The following is a 21,153-nucleotide window of genomic DNA, read 5'->3' on the forward strand; positions in this document are numbered from 1 at the left end:
AAAAAAAAAATTTTTCAAAAAAAAAAAAAGCTAAACTAAAAATTGAGCTACCATATGATCCAGCAATCCCACTGTTGGGTATATACCTGAAAGAAGGGAAATCAGTATATCGAAGAGATATCTGCATTCCCATGTTTGTTGCAGCACTGTTCACAATAGCCAAGATTTGGAAGCAATCTAAGTGTCCATCAACAGATGAATAAATGAAGAAAACATGGTACATATATACAACGGAGTACTATTCAGCCAGAAAAAAGAATGAGATGCTGTAATTTGCAACAACATGGATGGAACTGGAGGTCATTATGTTAAGTGAAATAAGCCAGGCAGAAAAAGACAAACATTGCATGTTATCACTTATCTGTGAGAGCTAAAAATTAAAACAATTGAACTCATAGAGGCAAAGTACTGGATGGTTACCAGAGGCTTGGAAGGGTAGTGTAGGGCTTGTGGGGAGATGGGGATGGCTAAGGGGTACAAAAAAATCGAATTAATAAGACCTTTCTGGTAGCAGAACAGAGTGACTATAGTAAATAGTAATTCTACATTTAAAAATAACTAAAAGAGTATAACTAGATTGTTTATAACACAAAGATAAATGCTTGAGGGGACGGATACCCCATTTACCATGATGTGATTATTACGCATTGCATGCCTGTATCAAAGTATCTCATATACCCCATAAATATATATACCTACTACATACCCACAAAAATTAAAAATTAAAAATGTAACACAAAAAAAGAAAACAGAAAATAATCACATTTGAATAGTCATGTTAAAATAACAAGGAAAAGCAGGTGCTTTTCCTTCTTTTTTTAGAGACAGGGTCTTGCTCTGTCACCCAGGCTAGAGTGCAGTGGCATGCAGAGGCCAGTTCACTGCAGCCTCAACCTCCTAGGCTCAAGTGATCCTCCCACATCAGCCTCCCTAACAGCTGGGACTACAGGTGCACACCACCATGCCCAGGTAATTTCTGTATTTTATTGTAGAGATGGGGTCTTGCCATTTTGCTCAGGCTGGTCTTGAACCCCTGGACTCAAGCAATCTACCCACTTTGGCCTCCCAAAGTGCTGGGATTACAGGTGTGAACCACTGGGCCTGGCCCTCTAAGTTTCTGCTAAAATGTACTTGTAACTTTTATACTGACTACACTTAAAAGTATTAAACTTGTAAAGAAAAGGCCTTGGAGGAGTTTGTTCTTTACAAGGTCAGTCAGAAGCTACAAGGGGCCAGGCTGGGGCCAAGGTGAGGGCAGGTACATGCAGGGGCAGATGCTGGGTGTGGAGTAGGTGCCAGGTGCTAGCTGGGCATGAATGTGCACCCACTCCCTGACCTCTGCTCCCTGACTCTCAGAAGAAACTAGCACTGTCTGGAGACAGGAAGAAGCAGAGTATGGAAGGCAGACTCTCTGGCCAGAGATCTCACAGCCAGGAGCACAGTGAGAACAGAGCCTAAGCCTATCTGTCCAGAGCCCAGGCTCCCTTTCCCTACAACTGCAGCCTCCTTATTCTGGTCTGGCCCAGCAGAGTGAGGAGGGGCCACCCACCCAGCCATACCTGCTGGTGGCTGCTGGGGGTGCATGGTCAGAAGAGGAAAAGATGCGGTTCAGGTAGTCATTCAGCAGCTTCTCCTGCACAATGCCTGAGCCACAAGTCAGAAGGGAGAAAAGGGCCACATGATCAGTGCAGCTCCTAGGACCCAGAGACTTCTGGTCCTAGGCCAGCCACAGGTACAGCAAGGCCTGAGGCCTTTGTCCCTTCCTTCTCCTCCCAACAAGAGGAGCCTCCTTTCTTCCCTGCCAGCCCTTACCTGTGACCCTGGATTTCTCAGCATCTGAGGTCAGCCTATAGCTCTTGCGGGAGAAAGACATGCCGGCCTCCTTGGATGCCATCCTTCATCTCTCATGGGCAGCCAGTGGTCCTGGAGGCTGAGCCAGACACAGAGCCTGTCTACTCAGGGCCAGCCAGGGGCCCCCACACCTGACCTCAGTCCTGCCATGGCAGGAAGGCTTGGGAGCAGGTGAGGCCAGGGGCATGCACACTCACACATAGGGCAGGGGAATGCAGGGGCTCCCAGCTTCCTACACAGGGAGGGTAGCAGGGGTCTAGGCCCAGGTAACGGGGACCACTTCTTGTTCTCCAGTGTCCCTGTGCCCAGCACAGGGCTGGGCAGAGAGCAGGTACCAGATATATTTTTTGCCAAACCATAACACAATGTCTCAGCTCTGTGGAAATCAGACCAAAATGTCCAAAGTGAGGTGTCCTAGGGGCAGAGCCCCTGTATCCATCTCAGTTGTAAGCCATACTGAGTCCAGCTCACAACCAGAAGCGACAATCCTACACATTCCCCCAAGTGCAGACCACCACTGGTCTGGTCATCTCTAGCCATAAGTCCCACTTACTCCCCACAAGGCTGGAGCCTCTTTCCTCAGCCCTGGGTTCCTCCCTTCTTTTATCCATGGTTCTGATAGTTTCACTGTTCCCACTCACACATGTGGCCTCCCAACTCATCCAATCACCACCCTTGCCCAGCCCTCATGGCAAACTCCATTGCTCCTCCTAGTGCATCTATCCCTCACATCATGTTGCTGCTGCAGCTGCTCCAGAACCTGCACTGAGTCCCTGGTGCTGGCCTCACTGATGTGTAGCTGTGCTGTTCAACACAGCAGCCGTCATCCACATGAGGTTACTTAAAGTTTTAAAAATTAACAATTCGATTTCTCAGTTGCCTTAGCCACATTTCAAGAGTTCAATGACCACATGTGACTAATAGTTACTCTATTGGACAGCACAAAGGTAGAACATTTTCACCATCATATAAAGTTCTATTAGACAACGCAGGTCTAGAGTTTCGCTCTGCAGCACTGCCTTAGCCAACACTCCCTACTCTGCAGTTCAGTCTCTTTATCTCACCCCAAACAGATCTTCTACTCCCACCACAAACCCTTGTGGGTCTGCACCACGACTGCTCCTCGGGAAGGTGGTTTTCCCGACCTCGGGCCCTCGGTGGGCGTCCATGATCGGTGCCCCTTCACTACCAGAGTAGTTGAAGATCTGATTAAACGCAGTCATTCATTTGATGAGCAGACCTTCCAGACACCCACACCGGGTGTCAGTTGCTGAGGACCCAGGTGAGAGGCGGACCTTGTCCCCGCCCGGGGACTCTCTGTCACGGCTATCCCGTCCAACCCCGCCGGGGTATCCGGGCTCAGAACTGAACCTACTCCGTCTGGGAGCCCAAGGACGGCGAGGGCGGCGCATGGCTCCCCCAAGTCGCCCCCGCCTGGCCCCAAGCTCCAAAGGACCTGCCAGATCAGCTCCCGCTCGGAGTTTCGCACCCAGATCCCTGCGCTGCAGGTGCCCTCACACTGGACTAGCCTGGACCACGAAGGGAACAGCCGGAACCCACCAGGCTCAGAGCCCTGCCGCCCCTCACTCACCCCGAGCCTCGGCCGCCGCGACCCTGCTCACAACATCCGCCCAACCTCTTGGCTACGGCGTCCGTTCAGGGCCAAATCACGCGCACGCTCGCGCGTTGAGCCTCCAGCCGCGCACGCGCACTGGCCCGCGCCCAGCCTCCGGTAGGGGACCCCCTCCATGGCTTCCCACCGGGTTGTTCCAGGCCTCAGCTTCGCTGAAAGGCCTCACCACCTCCGACCTCCGCCTGCCCTGGGGATGCTCCCAGCCCTGCTGCGGCAGAACGCGACGTGCTAACCGGAATCCCTAGGCCGCCTGTCTCCTACCCATACTTGGAGGCCCCGCTCAGACGGTCCTTAAAACGTCTGAAAGGCCGTTCCTGCCAGAGTCCCTGCTACCTGTTACCTCCACCCCTATTTAGTCCTAGTGGACAGCCTCGCTCACCTTCCCTGGGATGACACTTCTGGCGGCTGAGATGAGCGAGCCTCTCTGGGTTCTGCCGCCGGGCGTGGGCTGACCTGCCTACAGCTGGGGCCTGATAAGGCAGCAGCAAAAGGGTGGAGGGGAGGCAGTGTTGAAGCTGGGGCAAGTAATTTTCCCCAATTTACAGGGAAAAACCGAAATTCAGAAAAGTTTAATGTCACCCAGGGGCTGGAACCCAGACCTCTGGCAGCTCTCACTTTCACAATGCCCTTGGGCTGACTAGGCTGCAGAGGGGTTTCACCCCAACCCCAGGGCACCTCAAGTGTCCCCACCAAACCTTCCTAACACCTGTCCACTAAGTAGGGAGGCCTCTCAGGGGGCTAGCTGTACTAGGCCCTTGCAACTGACCTATGGGACCTGAGGCCTGGCCCCTCATGGCTCCTGTCACCAGGTCTCAGGTCAGGGTTCAGCAGGCCCTGACCTGACGTGTGGAGCCATAGCCACCCAATCCCGTAGGGACAGGTTTCACAACTTCCCGGATGGGGCTGTGGTGGGTCACAGTGCAGCCTCCAGCCAGAAGGATGGGGTGGCTCCCACTCCTGCTGCTTCTGACTCAATGCTTAGGGGTCCCTGGTGAGTGCCCCCAACCCTGATCCCCATCTGCCTTCAGGAGGGGGTTGGCCCCATTCTCCTATTCTAGGATGAGAAAAAAGTCGGGGAGCCAGAGGCTCAGTGGGCATGGGGCAGTGACCTTGGCCTCTTGAGCACAGCTGGGAAGCCCTAGGAACACATAGACATTGCCCACTTAGGCCTCTATTAGCACAGCTGGGAAGCCCTAGGAACACATAGACATTGCCCACTTAGGCCTCTATTAGCACGTCTGCCCTAGCACTGAAGCAGTGTTAGGACCACACAGATGCACGCACACAGCAGGCAGTGACCCCTCCTGAGCCTGATCTACCCCTCTAACCTAGCACATGCCTTTGTGCAGGTGAGAGCCCAGATTTGGAGTCTGAATGCCTAGCCAGGGCCCCTGGCTGGGTAATGTGATGGCTCTGAGCCTTAGCATTCTCATTTGAGAGATGAGATGGGGCAAGCTTCATCACACACTGCTCTCAACAAGCGTATGTGTTAGATCTGAGCTCGGTGCCTGGGCCACTAAACAGAGGCACCGGTGATAATTACCAAGTCTGGGCCTGCTTCCCAGGGGAAATTTTTTTCACAAGTATCTGTGCAGGGGGGCTAGACTGGCCTTTGAAAGTGCATACAGGGTCCATCCCAGAAGCCTTGTAGCTTTGATATCCTGAATGAAGAAAGTGTGGACATGCCAATACACATTACTGACATGTATGCCCACCTGACCTGCACCCACTCATGCCCACTCTGCAGGGCAGCGCTCGGCATTGAATGACTTCCAGGTGCTCCGGGGCACAGAGCTACAGCACCTGCTACATGCGGTGGTGCCCGGGCCTTGGCAGGAGGATGTGGCAGATGCAGAAGAGTGTGCTGGTCGCTGTGGGCCCTTAATGGACTGCCGGTGAGTGGCCACTGGGCCTAGATAAAACTGGGGGCACGGGAGCTTGGGCTGTGGCATTACCCTGTGCCTTCTTCTCTCCAGGGCCTTCCACTACAATGTGAGCAGCCATGGTTGCCAACTGCTGCCATGGACTCAACACTCGCCCCACACGAGGCTGCGGCGTTCTGGGCGCTGTGACCTCTTCCAGAAGAAAGGCGAGTGGGGGTGGAGAGGGGCAGGGTGGGAGACGGGACCTCAGCCCAAGTTGATCTTCTGTCTCTTGCTCCCAGACTACATACGGACCTGCATCATGAACAATGGGGCTGGGTACCGGGGCACCATGGCCACGACCGTGGGTGGCCTGCCTTGCCAGGCTTGGAGCCACAAGTTCCCGAATGATCACAAGTGAGACAAACACCTTCCCTCTGTCCCGGCCTGGGGCCTTCCCCCAACACACACTATAGTGATGCTCTGGGCCCTCAGGTACACGCCCACGCTCCGGAATGGCCTGGAAGAAAACTTCTGCCGTAACCCTGATGGCGACCCCGGAGGTCCTTGGTGCTACACAACAGACCCTGCCGTGCGCTTCCAGAGCTGCGGCATCAAATCCTGCCGGGAGGGTAAGCGGCGCCGGGTCAAGCTGGGAGAGTGGAGGGACAAGCCCACGCCCATCCACGAACCCACTGGCTCTTTGTCTCCAGCCGCGTGTGTCTGGTGCAATGGCGAGGATTACCGCGGCGCGGTAGACCGCACGGAGTCAGGGCGCGAGTGCCAGCGCTGGGATCTTCAGCACCCGCACCAGCACCCCTTCGAGCCGGGCAAGTACGCGTAGGCGGTATCGGCGCCCTAGGGGCCGGGCTAGGGAAGGTCCAGGACTCCAGGGGCAGGGCTCTGTGTAGGCCAATTGGGCGGGGCCAGATAAGCCAGAGTCCCAGGGTCTTGTTCACGCCCCATTACCGCTCCCAGGTTCCTCGATCAAGGTCTGGACGACAACTATTGCCGGAATCCTGACGGCTCCGAGCGGCCATGGTGCTACACTACGGATCCGCAGATCGAGCGAGAGTTCTGTGACCTCCCCCGCTGCGGTAGGCGGCAGGGACCAGGCCTGTCAGGGTACCTGGGAACCTTGGGGAGGGGCGTGGCTTGGCCGGGGAGGTAAGAGGGGCTGGGCATGACCTGAGAGCATATCCCGTGGAGTACCGTACACCTGGGAAAGGCGGGTTTGGTCCCAGCCCCAGAGGGATCTCAGCTCTCGCTCGGGGCCCGACCTATCTCGGTCGATCCAAGGGTCCGAGGCACAACCCCGCCAAGAGGCCACAACTGTCAGCTGCTTCCGCGGGAAGGGTGAGGGCTACCGGGGCACAGCCAATACCACCACCGCGGGCGTACCTTGCCAGCGTTGGGACGCGCAAATCCCGCATCAGCACCGATTTACGCCAGAAAAATACGCGTGCAAGTGAGGTGGGGGGGTGGGGCGGGCGTTGGGACGTGCTGCTGCGGGTGAGACGGGAGGAGGGTAGTCACCGGCTTAGGGCTGGAGGCTGGCGGGCTAGGGCTGAGTGGAGCGCCTGCTTAGAGACCTTCGGGAGAACTTCTGCCGGAACCCCGACGGCTCAGAGGCGCCCTGGTGCTTCACACTGCGGCCCGGCATGCGCGTGGCCTTTTGCTACCAGATCCGGCGTTGTGCAGACGACGTGCGGCCCCAGGGTGAGGCCCAAGCTTGGGGGCTACAGAGCCGGGGCTGGAAGCCTGGAACCGGAGGGCCGGGGCGAGGTCTCGGCCTGACGGCTGCCCGCACCCGCCGCAGACTGCTACCACGGCGCAGGGGAGCAGTACCGCGGCACGGTCAGCAAGACCCGCAAGGGTGTCCAGTGCCAGCGCTGGTCCGCTGAGACGCCGCACAAGCCGCAGTGAGTCCCTGGTGCTCCCGGCCTCGCCAGGGCCCTAACCCTGGGGCGGCATGTTTTGGTGTCTGGGAGCAGAGCCTGGAAATGGTTGAGACTACCCTGCCACGATTTTGCTCCCGCTCCCGCCTAGGTTCACGTTTACCTCCGAACCGCATGCACAACTGGAGGAGAACTTCTGCCGGAACCCAGATGGGGATAGCCATGGGCCATGGTGCTACACGATGGACCCAAGAACCCCATTCGACTACTGTGCCCTGCGACGCTGCGGTGAGCACTAGTGACGCTTCCCCCATGACCCTGCCTCAGCCCCCACCACCAAAGGCTGGCTCCCTTAACCCCAGTGAACTTTGTCTTTCAGCTGATGACCAGCCGCCATCAATCCTGGACCCCCCAGGTTAGGAGTTGGGCCAGTTACGGGTCAGGCCTTTTAGCCCACCACATCCACACAGTCTGGGTTTCATCCAGCCCACTCCATCCTACAGACCAGGTGCAGTTTGAGAAGTGTGGCAAGAGGGTGGATCGGCTGGATCAGCGTCGTTCCAAGCTGCGCGTGGTTGGGGGCCATCCAGGCAACTCACCCTGGACAGTCAGCTTGCGGAATCGGTGAGGCACAACTGCCTGTCTCCCACACAGAGGAGCTGAGGTTGTGTTCTCTGTGGTTATCCCACTGGGGGTTGGGAATCTATCCCTGCCCCCAGAGGTCCTAGCCAGAAGATGGCAGGTCTAGCATCTGTCCCAGGAGTCTGTTTCCTGTCCTAATTCCCCACTCCTCTAGGCAGGGCCAGCATTTCTGCGGGGGGTCTCTAGTGAAGGAGCAGTGGATACTGACTGCCCGGCAGTGCTTCTCCTCCTGGTGAGCCTCCCTTGTGTTTGGGGACCCAGTCTCATCCCACCTTCCCCCCTCCCCAGGCAAGCTAACAAGTGAGCCTTGGGGCAACGGACTGAGTCACAAATGACCTAGCAGAGCTTCTCTCCCAGCCATATGCCTCTCACAGGCTATGAGGTATGGTTGGGCACCCTGTTCCAGAACCCACAGCACGGAGAACCAGGCCTACAGCGGGTCCCAGTAGCCAAGATGGTGTGTGGGCCCTCAGGCTCCCAGCTTGTCCTGCTCAAGCTGGAGAGGTATGTGGACAACCTGGGAGGGTATGAGGTGGGGCTGGGCCTTGTGGCCTCAGACCCTGAGTGCCCCCATTCTTGCTGAAGATCTGTGACCCTGAACCAGCGGGTGGCCCTGATCTGCCTGCCCCCTGAATGGTATGTGGTGCCTCCAGGGACCAAGTGTGAGATTGCAGGCTGGGGTGAGACCAAAGGTAAGAGCACAGTGCACAGGACTGCTGGTGGCCAGGAGGCCCAGCCCTGGATCTTTGTCCAGGACCCTCTCCTTCTCCCCATTCCCCTCACGGCAGGTACGGGTAATGACACAGTCCTAAATGTGGCCTTGCTGAACGTCATCTCCAACCAGGAGTGCAACATCAAGCACCGAGGACGTGTGCGGGAGAGCGAGATGTGCACGGAGGGACTGTTGGCCCCTGTGGGGGCCTGTGAGGTTGGTGGCAGGGCCCTGGGCCAGCCCTGGAAGGGTATGGGGGGCTAGAAATGAACTATTTTATCATGAAGCAGGCTAGTCATTGCTGTGGCCCGGGGTCCTCATCAGTTCTCCTACCTGCCAGGGTGACTATGGAGGCCCACTTGCCTGCTTTACCCACAACTGCTGGGTCCTGGAAGGAATTATAATCCCCAACCGAGTATGCGCAAGGTTCCGCTGGCCAGCCATCTTCACGCGTGTCTCTGTGTTTGTGGACTGGATTCACAAGGTCATGAGACTGGGTTAGGCCCAGCCTTGACGCCATATGCCTTGGGGAGGACAAAACTTCTTGTCAGACATAAAGCCATGTTTCCTCTTTATGCCTGTACAGATGCTTCTTAGCCTCTGCTTCCAGGAAATGAGTCAGTGACTCCTTGCTAGGGCCCGGGTGGCTTGAGCCCAGCACACACTGGGCTAGGTGATCTGTCCAGCTTAGGGGCTTCCCCAACCAAGGTGACGTCCCTGGGACTACTTTTGCCCATGGGTGCCGTGGAAAGACAGGGCCTCACTAGTCCCCCAGACATACTCTTGGGAAGGGTGGTACAGAGTAGTTGCTAATGGAAGGGGCTGCAGCAGGGAAGCTAGGCTGGTACAGAGTCCTGGTTGCCAGGACAGGCAGAGGCTAAGCCTCTCACTGTTCCCTCCCTTCTCACACTGGAGGCAGATGAAGCCCTTGTGGCTGCCACACCCAGAACCTAGGGTCTCTGCACCCCAGAGTGGGAGGTGGGGATGGTTTGGTACAAAGTACCAGCAGGAACCAGGCTCTGTGTCCTAATTTATTATGACTACATAGCCCACATTCCTCTGCCCACGCATCCGTGGAGTCCAGAGCCCAGAAAGCCTCCTGCTGCCCTGCCAGACCGTTGAGCTCCCCAAGAGCGAAGTGTGGCACAGGCTGATCAGCTCACGCAGAATGGCAGGGCTTCAGCTGCCCAAGTGTGTGCGTAGCCAGAGCACAGCATTCATGAAGCTGTCTGACTCCACCTCCACCTCTGATAATGCGTGGGTGCTTTTGGGATAGAGCAGGAGCCTGTAGGGATTAGTCAGCAACATTTAAGGTTGGAGGGTCCTCCTGTGCTCACCTGCCCACCAGCTGCCAGGGCCTTCCTGCTGCACTCACCGAACAGGCACATTCCGGGTCTTGAGGGCACGGTAATACTCCATGCCCTGCTTGAAGGGCACACGCCGGTCCTCCTGGCCCAACATCAGTAACAGTGGTGTCTTCACCTGGGTGTTTGGGGAGGAGTGGGAAGCTGTGTTGAGCTGGGCCCTGGATTCTGGATGGATGGGCAGCACACAGGGCAAGGAGGGGGCTGCATACCTGAGGGATGTATTTGATGGGCGATTTGTCCAGCATCTCAGCCCACACGCTGAGGTCTGGCAGGCAGTCACTGCTGAAAGGAAAGCCAGCCTCCACCACGCACCTGCAAGACACCGAGCTGATGCAGCCCCAGGAATTCTGGGGCTACGGGGCTCCATGAGAATATGAGGTAGAGGAGGGAAGGGCAGGGACCTGTGGTGTATGCCTACCAGTCAGGGATGTCAGTGGAGCCCAACATGGAGGCGATGTTGATCACGGGGTTCCGGGCCACGCAGGCCCTGTAGGTCTCTGGGTACTGACCAATCAAGTGGCAGGAAATGAAGCCACCATGGGAACCACCCATAAGGGCCACATGGCTTGCATCAAAGTGTTCCTCCTGGAGCACCTGTTCCACTGCAAACTGCAGGGTGGGGCAAAGCATGCTGCAGCCAGCTGCCCGCTCAGCTGAATGGAGGCATCCCCCTGGCAGCCCATGTTTCAGCCTGTCCAGAAGCCCCAGCCCCTGCTACCTGGACATCCTTCACATCCTGGTGGCCCACATTGCCTGGGAGGGAGAGGATGCTGTCCTGGCCAAAGCCCGTGGAGCCACGATAGTTCACTGAGGGCGGGGAGGGACCAGACAGTGTAGTCAGGCAACATTCCCAGCCCCCTGGACACTCTTTTCACACATCCGTGAAGTAGGCCCTGGGGCCAGCTATACCACAGACTGTCAAGGGGAAGGGACCCAGAGATTTGAGGCTGCCACCCAGTGACCACAGTGCCCTTTCCCTGGAAGTCCCGAGTTAGTCCTTGTTATCACTATGCCACAGAACCAGAGGCTGGGCCCTGGCAGTTCCTGGTAGTGGTTACTAGGTCTGGGCTAGAGAAAGTCCTGGAGACTAGGGTGGCACCCATGGTACTTATACAAACCAGGTCCACCCCCGTCACTCCACCATAGTCCTAACAGAACTGTGGGTCCCTGCTCACTCACCTAGTAGTACCGCAAAGCCCATCTTGCAAAGCATGGCTGGGAACAGCATCCAGGCAGTGACAAAGGATGAATGGGGCCCCCCTGCAGACAGGGAGCAGAGGGTGAAAAGGCCAGCTAGGAGGAGGGCTGGGAGGGCAAGGGCTCTTAACACCAGATGCCTACCGTGGGGCATGACCACCATGGGCACCTGGGTCTTATCTGGAGGGTTGCCAGGCTGCAGCAGGATTGCTTCAAAGTCAAGGCCAGCTGCAGGGAGAGGGCAGCAGTCAGCAGGGCGAGCCTAGGGGCTTCCCCAACCAAGGCCCCATCTCTAGCTGCAGGTGTGGGGCTGACCTCTGGGTCAGAGACCTGGCCAAGGTAGTCCACACCATGACACATGGACCCCAGAAGGCTCATACTTCTTCTGCCCTCGTCAGGGAGCCCCATCCTGCAGCGACAGCATTCGGGATGAGGTGTGGTCACTGAGGCTTGTATGAGGCCTATTTTCTTTGGACCTGGGTCTTCCCACCACAGATGATTTGGCCTAGTGAAGCCCAGGTGATACCCAGAGCAGGTGCTCAGATGTCTAGATGCTACTTCCGATGCCCATCGACAAGAGAAACAGAAAACCTCTTAGAGGTCATCACCAGAAACCCCACAATGTGAGAGAGGAGGTAGCAAAGGTCACTGTAGAGGCTTTGTGCTGGGGAACCTGGAAAAGGCATCCCTCTGCCCCTGGCCCAGCTCACCATACTGCACATTCTCTTGCTCTGGGGGTGGCTGTAGCACCCGGATGCCCCAGTGGATGTCAGGAATGGGCTCGGCCTCCTCCAGGGACACCCACAACACTGACTGCTCCTTCCCTGCAGAAGGCAGGAACCCAACTTTCTGCCAAGGGGAAGGAATGTGTCACAGGTGGCCTGGCTGCCTCCCTGCCCTTCCCTTCTGCCTACAGTGGGAAATAGGCAGCTCTCACTATGCTGGGCCCTCTACCCACCTCCAGAGGGTATAGCATGGCTTCCTGTTGTGGGATGGTATATACCAAGGTATTCATACTCATACAATCACACGCAGGCACACCCCTCCCTCCTCAGCTTCTAGGCTCTGCTGTCTCCTTTGCTCTGTAATACCAGGACAGGGCACTTCCCCAGGCACCTTGTTTTGTATGGAGCAGATTCTAGCCTAGTAGTTCGACCCTGTGAGTGCCAAACCCTCATGGACCATGCCAAGCTGGGCCTGTGTCTTGGCCCGTCTGTATGCTGACCAGCCAGTCAGACTCTGGGGCCAATTCCCTGACCTGGTGAGCTCTGCCTGCCCAGAACCCCTGCCTCCACAGCCTGGGACCCACCGACACTCACCAGGGTTGGAGGTAGGCTGGGTGTGGAAAACTGTGCCACCATGAGGTCCTGGTCAATTGTGAGCAACTTCCAGCTCCCACCTGACCCTCCTGGAAAAGGCAGATGCCACTAAGTGCTTAGCAGGAGCCATCACCTTTCTTACCTGCTTTTCTGTAACAGAGTCCCAGGCTGGAGACTCTATGGAAAGGTGCCCTTTTCTCCCCCAGAAGTGCCTTTCACAAACACCCAACTGCACATGGCCCTGGGTGAGCCTCCTGCTCTCAGTCTGTTGTTCATCTGACAGACACTGGCTGGGCTGGGAACTGCCAAACCTTAAGACACATCAGACCATGCAGGCACATCTGCCTGTCCCTCGATGGCTGCTGTGTGCAGGGTGGCAGCTGGGACCGGGGAGTTGGGGGTGGGGGAGCGTGCTGATTTGGGGCAGTGGTGTCCAAGCAGTTGTACAATGAGATGTGGCTTTGGAATGATATTTTGGTAGCTTTGTGGAGAAGCAGATACAGTCAGGTCAGGTGGAGGACTCAAAACACATTTCAAGGGCAGAATCACCAGGCCTAAGTATGGGGAAGATGGGGGAGTCAACACTGGGCTTTTCCTGGGCCATCAGGTGGCAGAGCTGCTTCTGCCTGAGACAGGCACCCAAGGTTTGCAGAGCGAGAAGGATGAGTCTGGCAGATCTTGATAAGAGAGAGTTTTGTGGGTTTTAGGAGCAGAGGTGGGGGCCGTGCTGAGGCTGGGCCAGGACACATGGAACAGAGTTGAGTGCTAAAGGGCAGTAGAGCAGGGAAGCTAGTCTGTTGGTTGGGTAAGGGTCTGCACGGACAGGGACCTTGGGGACCTGTTAGTAAAGGCTGTGGAATAGTCAGTGGTGCTGAGTGGCTGAGAATGCCATCACTGCCCCACATGCTGGAGCTCCAGTCCCCCGCTGCCTGGTTGGCTTGCTCACCAGCCCTGCCCTTACCCCCATCCCCAAAGCCTTGCTCACCAGCTGTGAGGGAGGTCACGGTGCCCACTTGGGTGTCCACAGCAAACAGGTCCTGAAGCAGAGGCAAGGCCACAGGTGGGACCACATCCAAGAGTACTCCCTCTACCTATGGGTCCCTCCCCTACCTCCTCTCTACTCTCTTGGAGAGCCCTGGCCAGACCAAGGCTGTGGACAGCTATGGTGATGGTTACTCAGTGCAGTAGGGAGTAGTGTGAGGGCCTGGGTTCAAATCCCAGCACCATCACAACTTGCTGGGTGACCCTGGGCAAGGTAAGGAATGGCTTTGAGCCCCTTTGAGTTGGCACGAGGACCAAATATCACACCCAAAAGGAGCCTGGCACACTGTGAGTGCCTTTACTCCATCCCTGGGGGAAGGGCTCAGTCCTGTCCCCATCAGCTGCCGTTACAGAGTGTTCAGGGACCCACCCGAGTGGCAGTCCCCTTGACCCCCAGCTAGAAATGCCTGGGAGGGGTTGCATCTCTGCCTCAGACGAAAAGGCCTGAGTTCTGCTGTGGTGCACCAGGGCAGCCAGTCCCCTCCAGGAGAAATGAGGCCAGGATGGGCAGGCAGGGTTTTAAGGGGCTGATGAGACTTTGTGGCTGGGCATTCCACCCAGGGGTGTGCACATGCAACCCCCAGGGCTCCTGGGGTTTGACCACAGGGGCTGCCCCTCAACACAATCAGTGTCCCTCACCTGCCGGCTGCGCTGAGCTGAGTCAAAGACCACTCTCTGGCTGTCAGCTGACCAGCATCCCAAAGGCAGAAGGCTGCAGTAGATCCCAGAGAAGTTCTCTGTAAAGATAGGAGGGCTGGGGCTGCATCCAGGAGTGGAAGTAGGGAGGGTAGTCTACAAGGAAGGCTAGGGTACTGGGGAATTCACCCAGGGCCCTGCTCAGGCACCAGTCAGGCCCCTGCAGCTTGTAGCACACATGGGGGCACCCTAGGCGATGAGGAGCTGCCTGAGTAGGTGGCTGAGGGGCAGAGGCCTCTTGGGACCCAGAGAGGACCCAGAGAAGCAGAGCTCAAGAGCTCCAGAGAGAAACCGTGGGTGCTCAGAGGAAAAGCACTTGCTCTCCTGAGTTGCTCCAGTTGAACCCAGGTAGGTACCAGGTGCTTTAACCAAGATATCATCTGTCCGTCTTATCTCCATTGTGGTGCTTAGCACAGCGCTTGGCACAGGGGGGGCTCAGTAAATCCTACCCTTTAATATCATCACTCACTTAACACTCACTATGATTCTATGAGGCAGGCAAACACAATCACCCCTCCATGAAGAAATGGGAGCTCAGGGAGGCCAGAACCCTGTCTGAGGACACAGCTAATTTAGGGCAGAGCTGGGATTCATACTAGGTTCCCACCACTGCATCCCTGCAACCCAAAGAGAAGACAAGAGGCTATCCCTTGTCCACTGAACTCCTGGAACTGACCGGGTGGCCTGAGAAAACAAGAGACTCATCCTTGAGATGGTCCAGGAGGATCCAAGCAGAGCTATCAACACTCGAGACGGGAGCCTTGCAGCCAAGCGCCACCCTCCTGAAGACCCAGCTGACTTCAGGGCTTAGACTGGACAAAGGTTGCTGGGGTTAGGATGGTGGATGGGATAATATCATGCCCTTGGGTCCAGAGCCTCTCAAGTGTGACATTCCAACCTAGTGCACTTCCTGAGACCCACTCGAAGGAGTCATGGTTTTGGTTTGAACCACCCATTAGAAAAATAAGAAAAATCTAATTATGACCTGCAGCACAAGAAATAATACATCATCAGCTTGGGCCACTCTGATCTCAGCTTGGTCCTACCACTCCTTGCTATCGAACTGTTCCCTACGGTGACAGCCCCGCTCCCTATGGTGACAGCCCCGCTCCCTGAGGATGCTGGGCATAGGGCTGGCCCAGCAGGGAGGTAGGGCCCTCAGAAGGAACCTAGGAAAGAAGAACGGGGCAGGGATGCAACAGACGGCAAGAAAGCAGAGCAACAGGCCCCACCACACCCACCCAGCCAGGTATGCCTTACCTCCCAGCTGCCGAGGCACAACATCTACCACCACTGAGGTAACCTTGGTATACCAGTCATACTGCAAGAGAACACAATGGTCAGGTCCAGTAGGGGACAGACAGTTCCCTTAGGGTACAGTGCCCCGTGCCTATCCTCTTTTGCCTCAGGTAGCCCCAGGAGAGGGGGGAACTGGAATGAGCCTGATGTATCTCTTTTCTGGTGACCTGGACCAGATGCCCAAGGGGCCTCAGATAGGCATGTCCCTCTGACTTTTACCAGGGGCCCAGAGCTCTTCCTGGGGAGGGTCTGGGATTGTGTAACTCCCGACTATATCCCAGCCCCTTGCAGAGCCTGGCTACATGCAGTTGAGAGCCAAGGGGAGGAGCATTCTTGCAGACGAGCATTCTCTCAAGGTGGAATGCCCCAACAGTGCAGAGCTCTCCATGGCAGCACTCTCAACCTCTAGGCCCTGCCGTGAGAGGACAGGCAGAACTCACACTGCTGCTGCACTGAGGACAGAAGGGCACCTACTGAAGGCCTATGGGGGAGATGATACTGGCCCTTCAGCTCTCATCCACCATCCCATCTTCTTGCTGACCACCCTACCATCCCCACCACCTCCAGCTCACCAGGCACAGCTGGCTGCATTGGTGATGGGGGATCAGAGATGGGTACTGCAGGTAGACAATACGACATTGGTCTGGGCTCAGCCGGGGAGAAGAGACAGCCAGGGAGTCATCCGAGAGGAGCTCTGGGCCAGATGGAAACATGAGCATCACGCAGGCTGGCAGGGCCAACATGTGTCAGCAAAGCACAGGTGGGCATCAGCCACTTACCACACTTCCCCCCGATGAGGTCCACATAGTACAGGGCTGACCTGGAACCACGAGACAGACACTCAGTCTCAAGGCCAGCTGGGCTGCAAGGCCCCTTGCCTTGCCCCACTCTCTTACCTGCGATTGGTGCAAAAGCGGATGCCCAACCGGAAGGGCTCATGCCACCAGCCCACAAACACCACACCAGCATCTCCAGGGGCCCAGAATGCCTGTAAACAGGATCAAAGGGCAGAAGTGAGCAGGGCTGGTAGCTCAAGAAGGGCCCCAGACTCCAGGGGGACACAGGCTGTTGCTGCTGACCTGTCCAGGGGACACATTCTCAGGGACCCCCTCAAGCACAGAGATGTTGCCACTCTCGACATCCAGCACGCAGAGCACAGGGATGCTTTTGGAAACCATGTTTTCTCCCCAGTCTTCGTAAAACACAAACTGATCCCCCTGAGAACACAAGATACTCAATGCCCAGCCTGTCTATAGGACCTGGTCTGCTTTCTAGAAGCTAGTGCCTCCCCAGGTCTGACAGGCACAGTATGGGAAGGGAGCACACTGAGCCCCAGGGCTGCCCTGCCGGGCCTTCGTGGATTGACCACGGGCACCTTGATGGCTTGGTCTGGCTTCTTCAGCCTGGCTATCTCATCATCGCTGGCACTGACGTCCAAGGCTTTGGTCTGAAAGAAGGACTCGGCCTTGGGGCGCTTCTTCTCTGCCACATACAACAAGTGTGTCTCCGAGTGCGACCAGGACAGGCAGCCAAAGCAGTCTGGGTGCAGGGAGGGCCAATCAGTGGGGGCCCAGGGCTACGGCTACCCCTCCTGTCCACCCTGCCGGCTCACCAGCCAGATGCCTCACCATCCTCATAAACAGGCCCATGTTTCTCCAGCGCTGACAGGTTGAAGCTCTTGAGCTTCCGGTTCTTCTCCCAGACCTGAGGACATCTGGGCATTAGGCTGTTTGCCTGCTAACAGAGCCTTATCTGTGGGGCAGAGCCTCTCTCTTGTCACCCACTACCTGGTCCCATGCAGACTCACCTCCAGGAACTGCTTCTCTTCCCCAGGGCCAGTGCCTCCAGCCTTGCGCAGCACAGCTTTCATGGTGCCTGAAGGAGACTCTCTGCTCAGCAGTCTGTGGACATGGGGTAGCACAGGTCAGGGTTATCTTGCAATAACCCCTTCCTGCTCCCTACTGGGCACAACCTCTTAGGAGAGATTCTTGAGGCTCTGGCCCCACACCAGCTTCTGGAGCACCTCTAGCCCCACCTTGCCTTTCCTCCCTGAGGCAGAGACTCTACTCTCCCCAGCTCCCCAGGCCACCATGGGCTCTAGTCCAGGCTGAGTTTGAAGCAAGCCTCCAGTGCTTATCAGGCCATGTCACCAGAAACTGAATGAGCTCCCAAGGGGGCAAGAACCTGGCTCCTGGCCTCCCTTCTAGGCACATGGTGGGCATTCATAAAAGGCTTGCATTGCGGACGGCTGTGGCCTTGCCCACAAGCTTCCTCCCTCAAACTTACTCCCCCCGGGTCTCCACACTGTTGCCTGCAGGTCCTGCAAACACCACTGAGTCCCCGTCATGGAACACCAGGTATTGGCGGCAGAATCGAATGTTCTCCATGCGTTCCAGGTCCCTCTGGGTCCACTCTGTGAGGGGAGGCATGAGGCTGCTCACCTTGTCTTGGCTACTCCTGGCTACTGCCCCCAGCCCCACCTGACCCAGGAAGGCCTAGATCTATCTTCCCCAATCTCTCAATCTGTCTCCAGACACTGACACCCTGGCTGCAGGCTGGACAACACTTGGCCACAACCCTAGTCCAGGCCTCCAGAGTCTGAGCTGACAGCCTCTTTGAGAGAACCCCCTAGTAACCCCAGCACCCACCCTGGAATCTTGAGGGCAGCCTGGCATGTGTATGGATGGGATGGCGTGTTGGCGGAGAGCCCTACAAGGTCCACGCCCTGAGCCCAGGTTTGACTTCTACCGCTACACCGTCATCTCGTGCACTCGTGGGCGCCATTCGATAACGCCCCGTACGCCCCCGCCCCCCCTCCACACACCTGTGTGCAGGGACCTGTGGGAGTGTATCCTCCAAGTCCAGGCCGCCTCCCTATACACCCTTACGCACTGTCAAGCAGCGAGCCCTCCACACCCACTTCCTTCCCACCCCAGCGCGCGACCCCGTCGCCAGCCAGTTCCCCTTCGCACACACACCAGTGTGCATCGTCCGGTATTGGCCGCCGTACTGCGTGGTGACCTCCGGGCCCAGGCAGGCGGCGCTCAGCGCGGGCTGGCGGCTAAGGCCCCGATACAGAGCCGCCGCCTCCTCGGGCTCGCTCAGCAGCACCTGCGCAGGGGACACACCAGGGTCAGGCCCGGCCCGGGCTGCAGGGACCACGGGGACCGCGGGCCGAGCCCTCACCTGGCGTTCCATGGTCTCCTCTCTGCCGCCGGGGCGAGGCGGGGCGTGCTCGTGCCCGGAAGTGAGGCTTCCGGGGGCGGAGCCTGGGACGGCCCGAGCTGTCTCCGCCCCTGCCCTGCGGCAATCTGTGAGGGGCGGGGCCTTCGGCTAATGGACGAGGACCGTTGGCAGGGGGCGGGCCTTGACGGTGAGAGGACCCGGCCTGGGAGCGAGAAGTCCTGGGTGGGTGAGAGCAGGGGTCTCGCCAGGGGCGGACTAGCCAAGTGGGGGGCGGGGCCGTGGGCTGAGTCCTGGGCCTCTTACCGAGGGGCGAGGCGTTGGATCTCGGAGGAGAGGGGCTGGCCCTGTGGAAGCGGAACCCGGGAGCCCGGCTTCGGGGAGGGTAGAAGGGCCTAGGAGAGAAGGGGTTGAGAGGGGGCTGCGAGGCGGAAGCAGCGCGGTCGGACGGGCATGGCCCGAGCACCGGACGGGCATGGCCCAAGCACGCGAAGGGCGGGGCCCGAGGGGAATGCGACCAATGAGTCTTTGAGGATGAAGGGCAAGGCGGGCGGGTCCGGAGTGGAGCCCTGCGAGGAATGCGGAGCCGGGAGCCTGTGAGCGTGAGCGTGAGCGTGAGCGTGAGCGTGAGCGTGAGCGTGAGCGTGAGGGTGGGGCGGGGCGGAGCCGGCCGCAGCGTGGATCTCCCGCGGCTCTGGGGCTGACTGTAGGGTTCCTTCGAGTCCACCACGAGGCCGACATTCACTAGACAGTGCCAGGCCCTGCCCTGAAGGGACTCCCAGGCAGACGAAGAAGAGAAGGGCCAGGGTCCGGGCGGAGGACGCGAAGCAAGCCCTGGGGTGCGGGGCAGAGGGGCGGGTGCCAACTCTCAGGGTGCTGCCCGGGCTTATCAGTCGCCAGGCCTGCCGCAAGAGCTATCTATCCCCGCAGCCTTTACCCACCCTTCTCAGTGGCACCTTGTTGGGGATCGTGAGCTGGTGGGTCCCTGCCTTCCTCCCCAGGCCTCAGCCTGAGCTCTTGGGTGTGAAGGGCCTGGTGGGCTCAGACTCCACCCAGGACCAGGGAGCTTCCTGTGGAAAGAACCTAGGCAGGCAGGCTCCCTGCGCACGTGGTACAGGATTGGCTGGGCTAAGGTGCCAGCAGAGATCAGGAGAGGCTGGACAGTAAGGATGTCCCCTCCATATACCTGAGTCTGGCTGATCTTCCACATTCAGGGCCCTGGCTCTTTGCTCCATGGCGTGCTTGTGATTGAGAGTCCACTTGTCTGGCCTGTAGCTTCCCCTTTCCCATCAGCCGCGTCATTACTTACTCAAGATTACTAGTTAAGTTAAAAAAAAAAAAAAAAAAAAAAAAGAGTCCTGGCTGGCCGGGCGCGGTGGCTCACGCCTGTAATCCCAGCACTTTGGGAGGCCGAGGCGGGCGGATCACGAGCTCAGGAGATCGAGACCATCCTGGCTAACAGGGTGAAACCCTGTCTCTACTAAAAATACAAAAAATTAGCTGGGTGTGGTGTTGGGCGCCTGTAGTCCCAGCTACTCGGGAGGCTGAGGCAGGAGAATGGTGTGAACCCGGGAGGCGGAGCTTGCAGTGAGCCGAGATCGCGCCACTGCACTCCAGCCTGGGCAACAGAGCCAGACTGTCTTAAAAAAAAAAAAAGTGCCAGGCGCGGTGGCTCACGCCTATAATCCCAGCACTTTGGGAGGCCGAGGCGGGTGGATCACCTGAGGCCAGGAGTTCGGGATCAGCCTGGCCAACATGGAGAAACCCTGTCTCTACTAAAAATACAAAAATTAGCCGGGCTGGGTGGCACGCGCCTGTAATCCCAGCTACTTGGGAGGCTGAGGCAGGAGAATCGCTTGAACCTGGGAAGTGGAGGTTGCAGTGAGCCGAGATCGTGCCATTGCACTCCAGCCTGGGCAACAAGAGTGAAACTCCGTCTCAAGAAAAAAAAAAGAGTCCCAACTTTCTGACGCCACTGCATTTGTGAGTATGTACAGGACTGTATCAAGGCCAGAAACAGGAGTAGGAGTGGCCCCAGCCACCAATTTGGGTGGAAAGATTGGAAAATAGGATGTTCATCAAGCATTGTTTGTAATAGGAACACTGGGAACATAATGCCTGTTCCTCAGGTTGTGTGTGGTAGACTGGCTACGAACTCATGGTGTATCTCCCTGGAGGTTGAGCACTGGAAGACAAACGTTTAAGTACCTGAAATAAACATGTGGAAATAAACAGAAAGCTAGAAAACAGGATATATTGCACCTTCTGGCTTCTGTCTAAAATGAAGACTGGAACAACAAACAGGAAAGAAGAACACACATCAAGATGTTAACTCTGGGGAGAGGGCCAGAGGTGAAGCTGGGATTCCTGTTTATCTGTGTTTAAAAAAAAAAAAAAAAAGTCTAGCAACTCTGGGTGACTTTGGTAAGGAGGTACTCCTGACCATCTGAGGA

The 21,153-nt window shown here is 57.3% G+C and overlaps 3 protein-coding genes across 18 annotated transcripts in view; 1 reads left to right on the forward strand and 2 right to left on the reverse strand.

Annotated features, from left to right (window-relative positions):
• The window catches only part of RNF123 (ring finger protein 123), a 32,757-nt gene extending 29,229 nt beyond the window's left edge, over window positions 1–3,528 (reverse strand). For 3 of the 7 annotated variants that reach the window (XM_054481652.2, XM_054481653.2, XM_054481650.2), the window contains exons 1-3: window positions 3,443–3,528; window positions 1,813–1,930; window positions 1,560–1,644 (exon numbers count right to left, since the gene is read on the reverse strand). In XM_054481652.2, coding sequence (XP_054337627.1) covers window positions 1,560–1,644; window positions 1,813–1,894 — 167 coding nt within the window. In that variant the 5' untranslated portion in view covers window positions 1,895–1,930; window positions 3,443–3,528. Of the gene's footprint in view, window positions 1–1,559; window positions 1,645–1,812; window positions 1,931–2,048; window positions 2,643–3,307; window positions 3,328–3,442 lie in introns of those variants that run through there. The other 4 variants (XM_063661130.1, XM_063661129.1, XM_054481654.2 and 1 more) reach the window with 4 other exon arrangements.
• A 24-nt stretch (window positions 3,529–3,552) lies between these two features.
• On the forward strand, window positions 3,553–9,181 carry MST1 (macrophage stimulating 1). Of its 8 annotated transcripts, none has more exons than XM_054481689.2 (18): window positions 3,559–4,475; window positions 5,232–5,379; window positions 5,461–5,573; window positions 5,649–5,763; window positions 5,842–5,978; window positions 6,060–6,176; window positions 6,325–6,443; window positions 6,646–6,814; window positions 6,935–7,065; window positions 7,166–7,268; window positions 7,396–7,532; window positions 7,624–7,659; window positions 7,748–7,908; window positions 8,041–8,118; window positions 8,244–8,390; window positions 8,472–8,578; window positions 8,675–8,814; window positions 8,939–9,181. In XM_054481689.2, the coding sequence occupies exons 1-18, from the start codon at window positions 4,382–4,384 to the stop codon at window positions 9,098–9,100; spliced, it is 2,214 nt and encodes a 737-aa protein (XP_054337664.1). In that variant the 5' UTR covers window positions 3,559–4,381; the 3' UTR covers window positions 9,101–9,181. The 8 variants fall into 8 exon arrangements, 7 of the variants coding, with proteins under 7 accessions (XP_063517217.1, XP_054337664.1, XP_054337663.1 ...); XM_054481688.2 differs by having other exon boundaries at window positions 7,748–7,868; window positions 8,045–8,118; window positions 8,293–8,390; XM_054481687.2 differs by having other exon boundaries at window positions 3,560–4,475; window positions 7,166–7,272; window positions 7,748–7,868.
• A 435-nt stretch (window positions 9,182–9,616) lies between these two features.
• Window positions 9,617–21,078, reverse strand: APEH (acylaminoacyl-peptide hydrolase). 3 transcript variants are annotated; one of them, XM_054481684.2, is made up of 23 exons: window positions 19,007–21,077; window positions 18,704–18,905; window positions 18,496–18,628; window positions 17,804–17,930; window positions 17,325–17,418; window positions 17,146–17,221; window positions 16,893–17,056; window positions 16,597–16,734; window positions 16,414–16,505; window positions 16,297–16,337; window positions 16,090–16,211; window positions 15,479–15,539; window positions 14,162–14,259; window positions 13,467–13,518; window positions 12,482–12,570; window positions 11,873–12,011; window positions 11,307–11,390; window positions 11,145–11,225; window positions 10,684–10,772; window positions 10,384–10,574; window positions 10,175–10,277; window positions 9,974–10,080; window positions 9,617–9,883 (listed from the first exon to the last, which is right to left on the reverse strand). In XM_054481684.2, the coding sequence occupies exons 2-23, from the start codon at window positions 18,713–18,715 to the stop codon at window positions 9,778–9,780; spliced, it is 2,199 nt and encodes a 732-aa protein (XP_054337659.1). In that variant the 5' UTR covers window positions 18,716–18,905; window positions 19,007–21,077; the 3' UTR covers window positions 9,617–9,777. The 3 variants fall into 3 exon arrangements, with proteins under 3 accessions (XP_054337659.1, XP_054337658.1, XP_054337657.1); XM_054481683.2 differs by having other exon boundaries at window positions 18,704–18,921; XM_054481682.2 differs by having other exon boundaries at window positions 18,704–21,078.
• Window positions 21,079–21,153: the final 75 nt, after the last annotated feature.

This window comes from Pongo pygmaeus, chromosome 2, assembly GCF_028885625.2.
Source record: "Pongo pygmaeus isolate AG05252 chromosome 2, NHGRI_mPonPyg2-v2.0_pri, whole genome shotgun sequence".
NCBI classification, from domain to species: domain Eukaryota; kingdom Metazoa; phylum Chordata; class Mammalia; order Primates; family Hominidae; genus Pongo; species Pongo pygmaeus.

Bases quoted from the DNA above. Each gene is read 5' to 3' on its own strand.
- MST1 (XM_054481685.2), top strand. From the start codon at position 4,382: ATGGGGCTGTGGTGGGTCACAGTGCAGCCTCCAGCCAGAAGGATGGGG. The intron at 7,660-7,747 runs GTTAGGAGTTGG...TCCATCCTACAG, and splicing joins ATCAATCCTGGACCCCCCAG to ACCAGGTGCAGTTTGAGAAG. The intron at 8,391-8,471 runs GTATGTGGACAA...TTCTTGCTGAAG, and splicing joins GTCCTGCTCAAGCTGGAGAG to ATCTGTGACCCTGAACCAGC.
- APEH (XM_054481682.2), bottom strand. The intron at 17,057-17,145 runs GTGAGGCATCTG...CCCTGCACCCAG, and splicing joins TGGGCCTGTTTATGAGGATG to ACTGCTTTGGCTGCCTGTCC. The intron at 11,391-11,872 runs GTGAGCTGGGCC...CTCTCCCTGCAG, and splicing joins GCAAGAGAATGTGCAGTATG to CTGGCCTTGACTTTGAAGCA.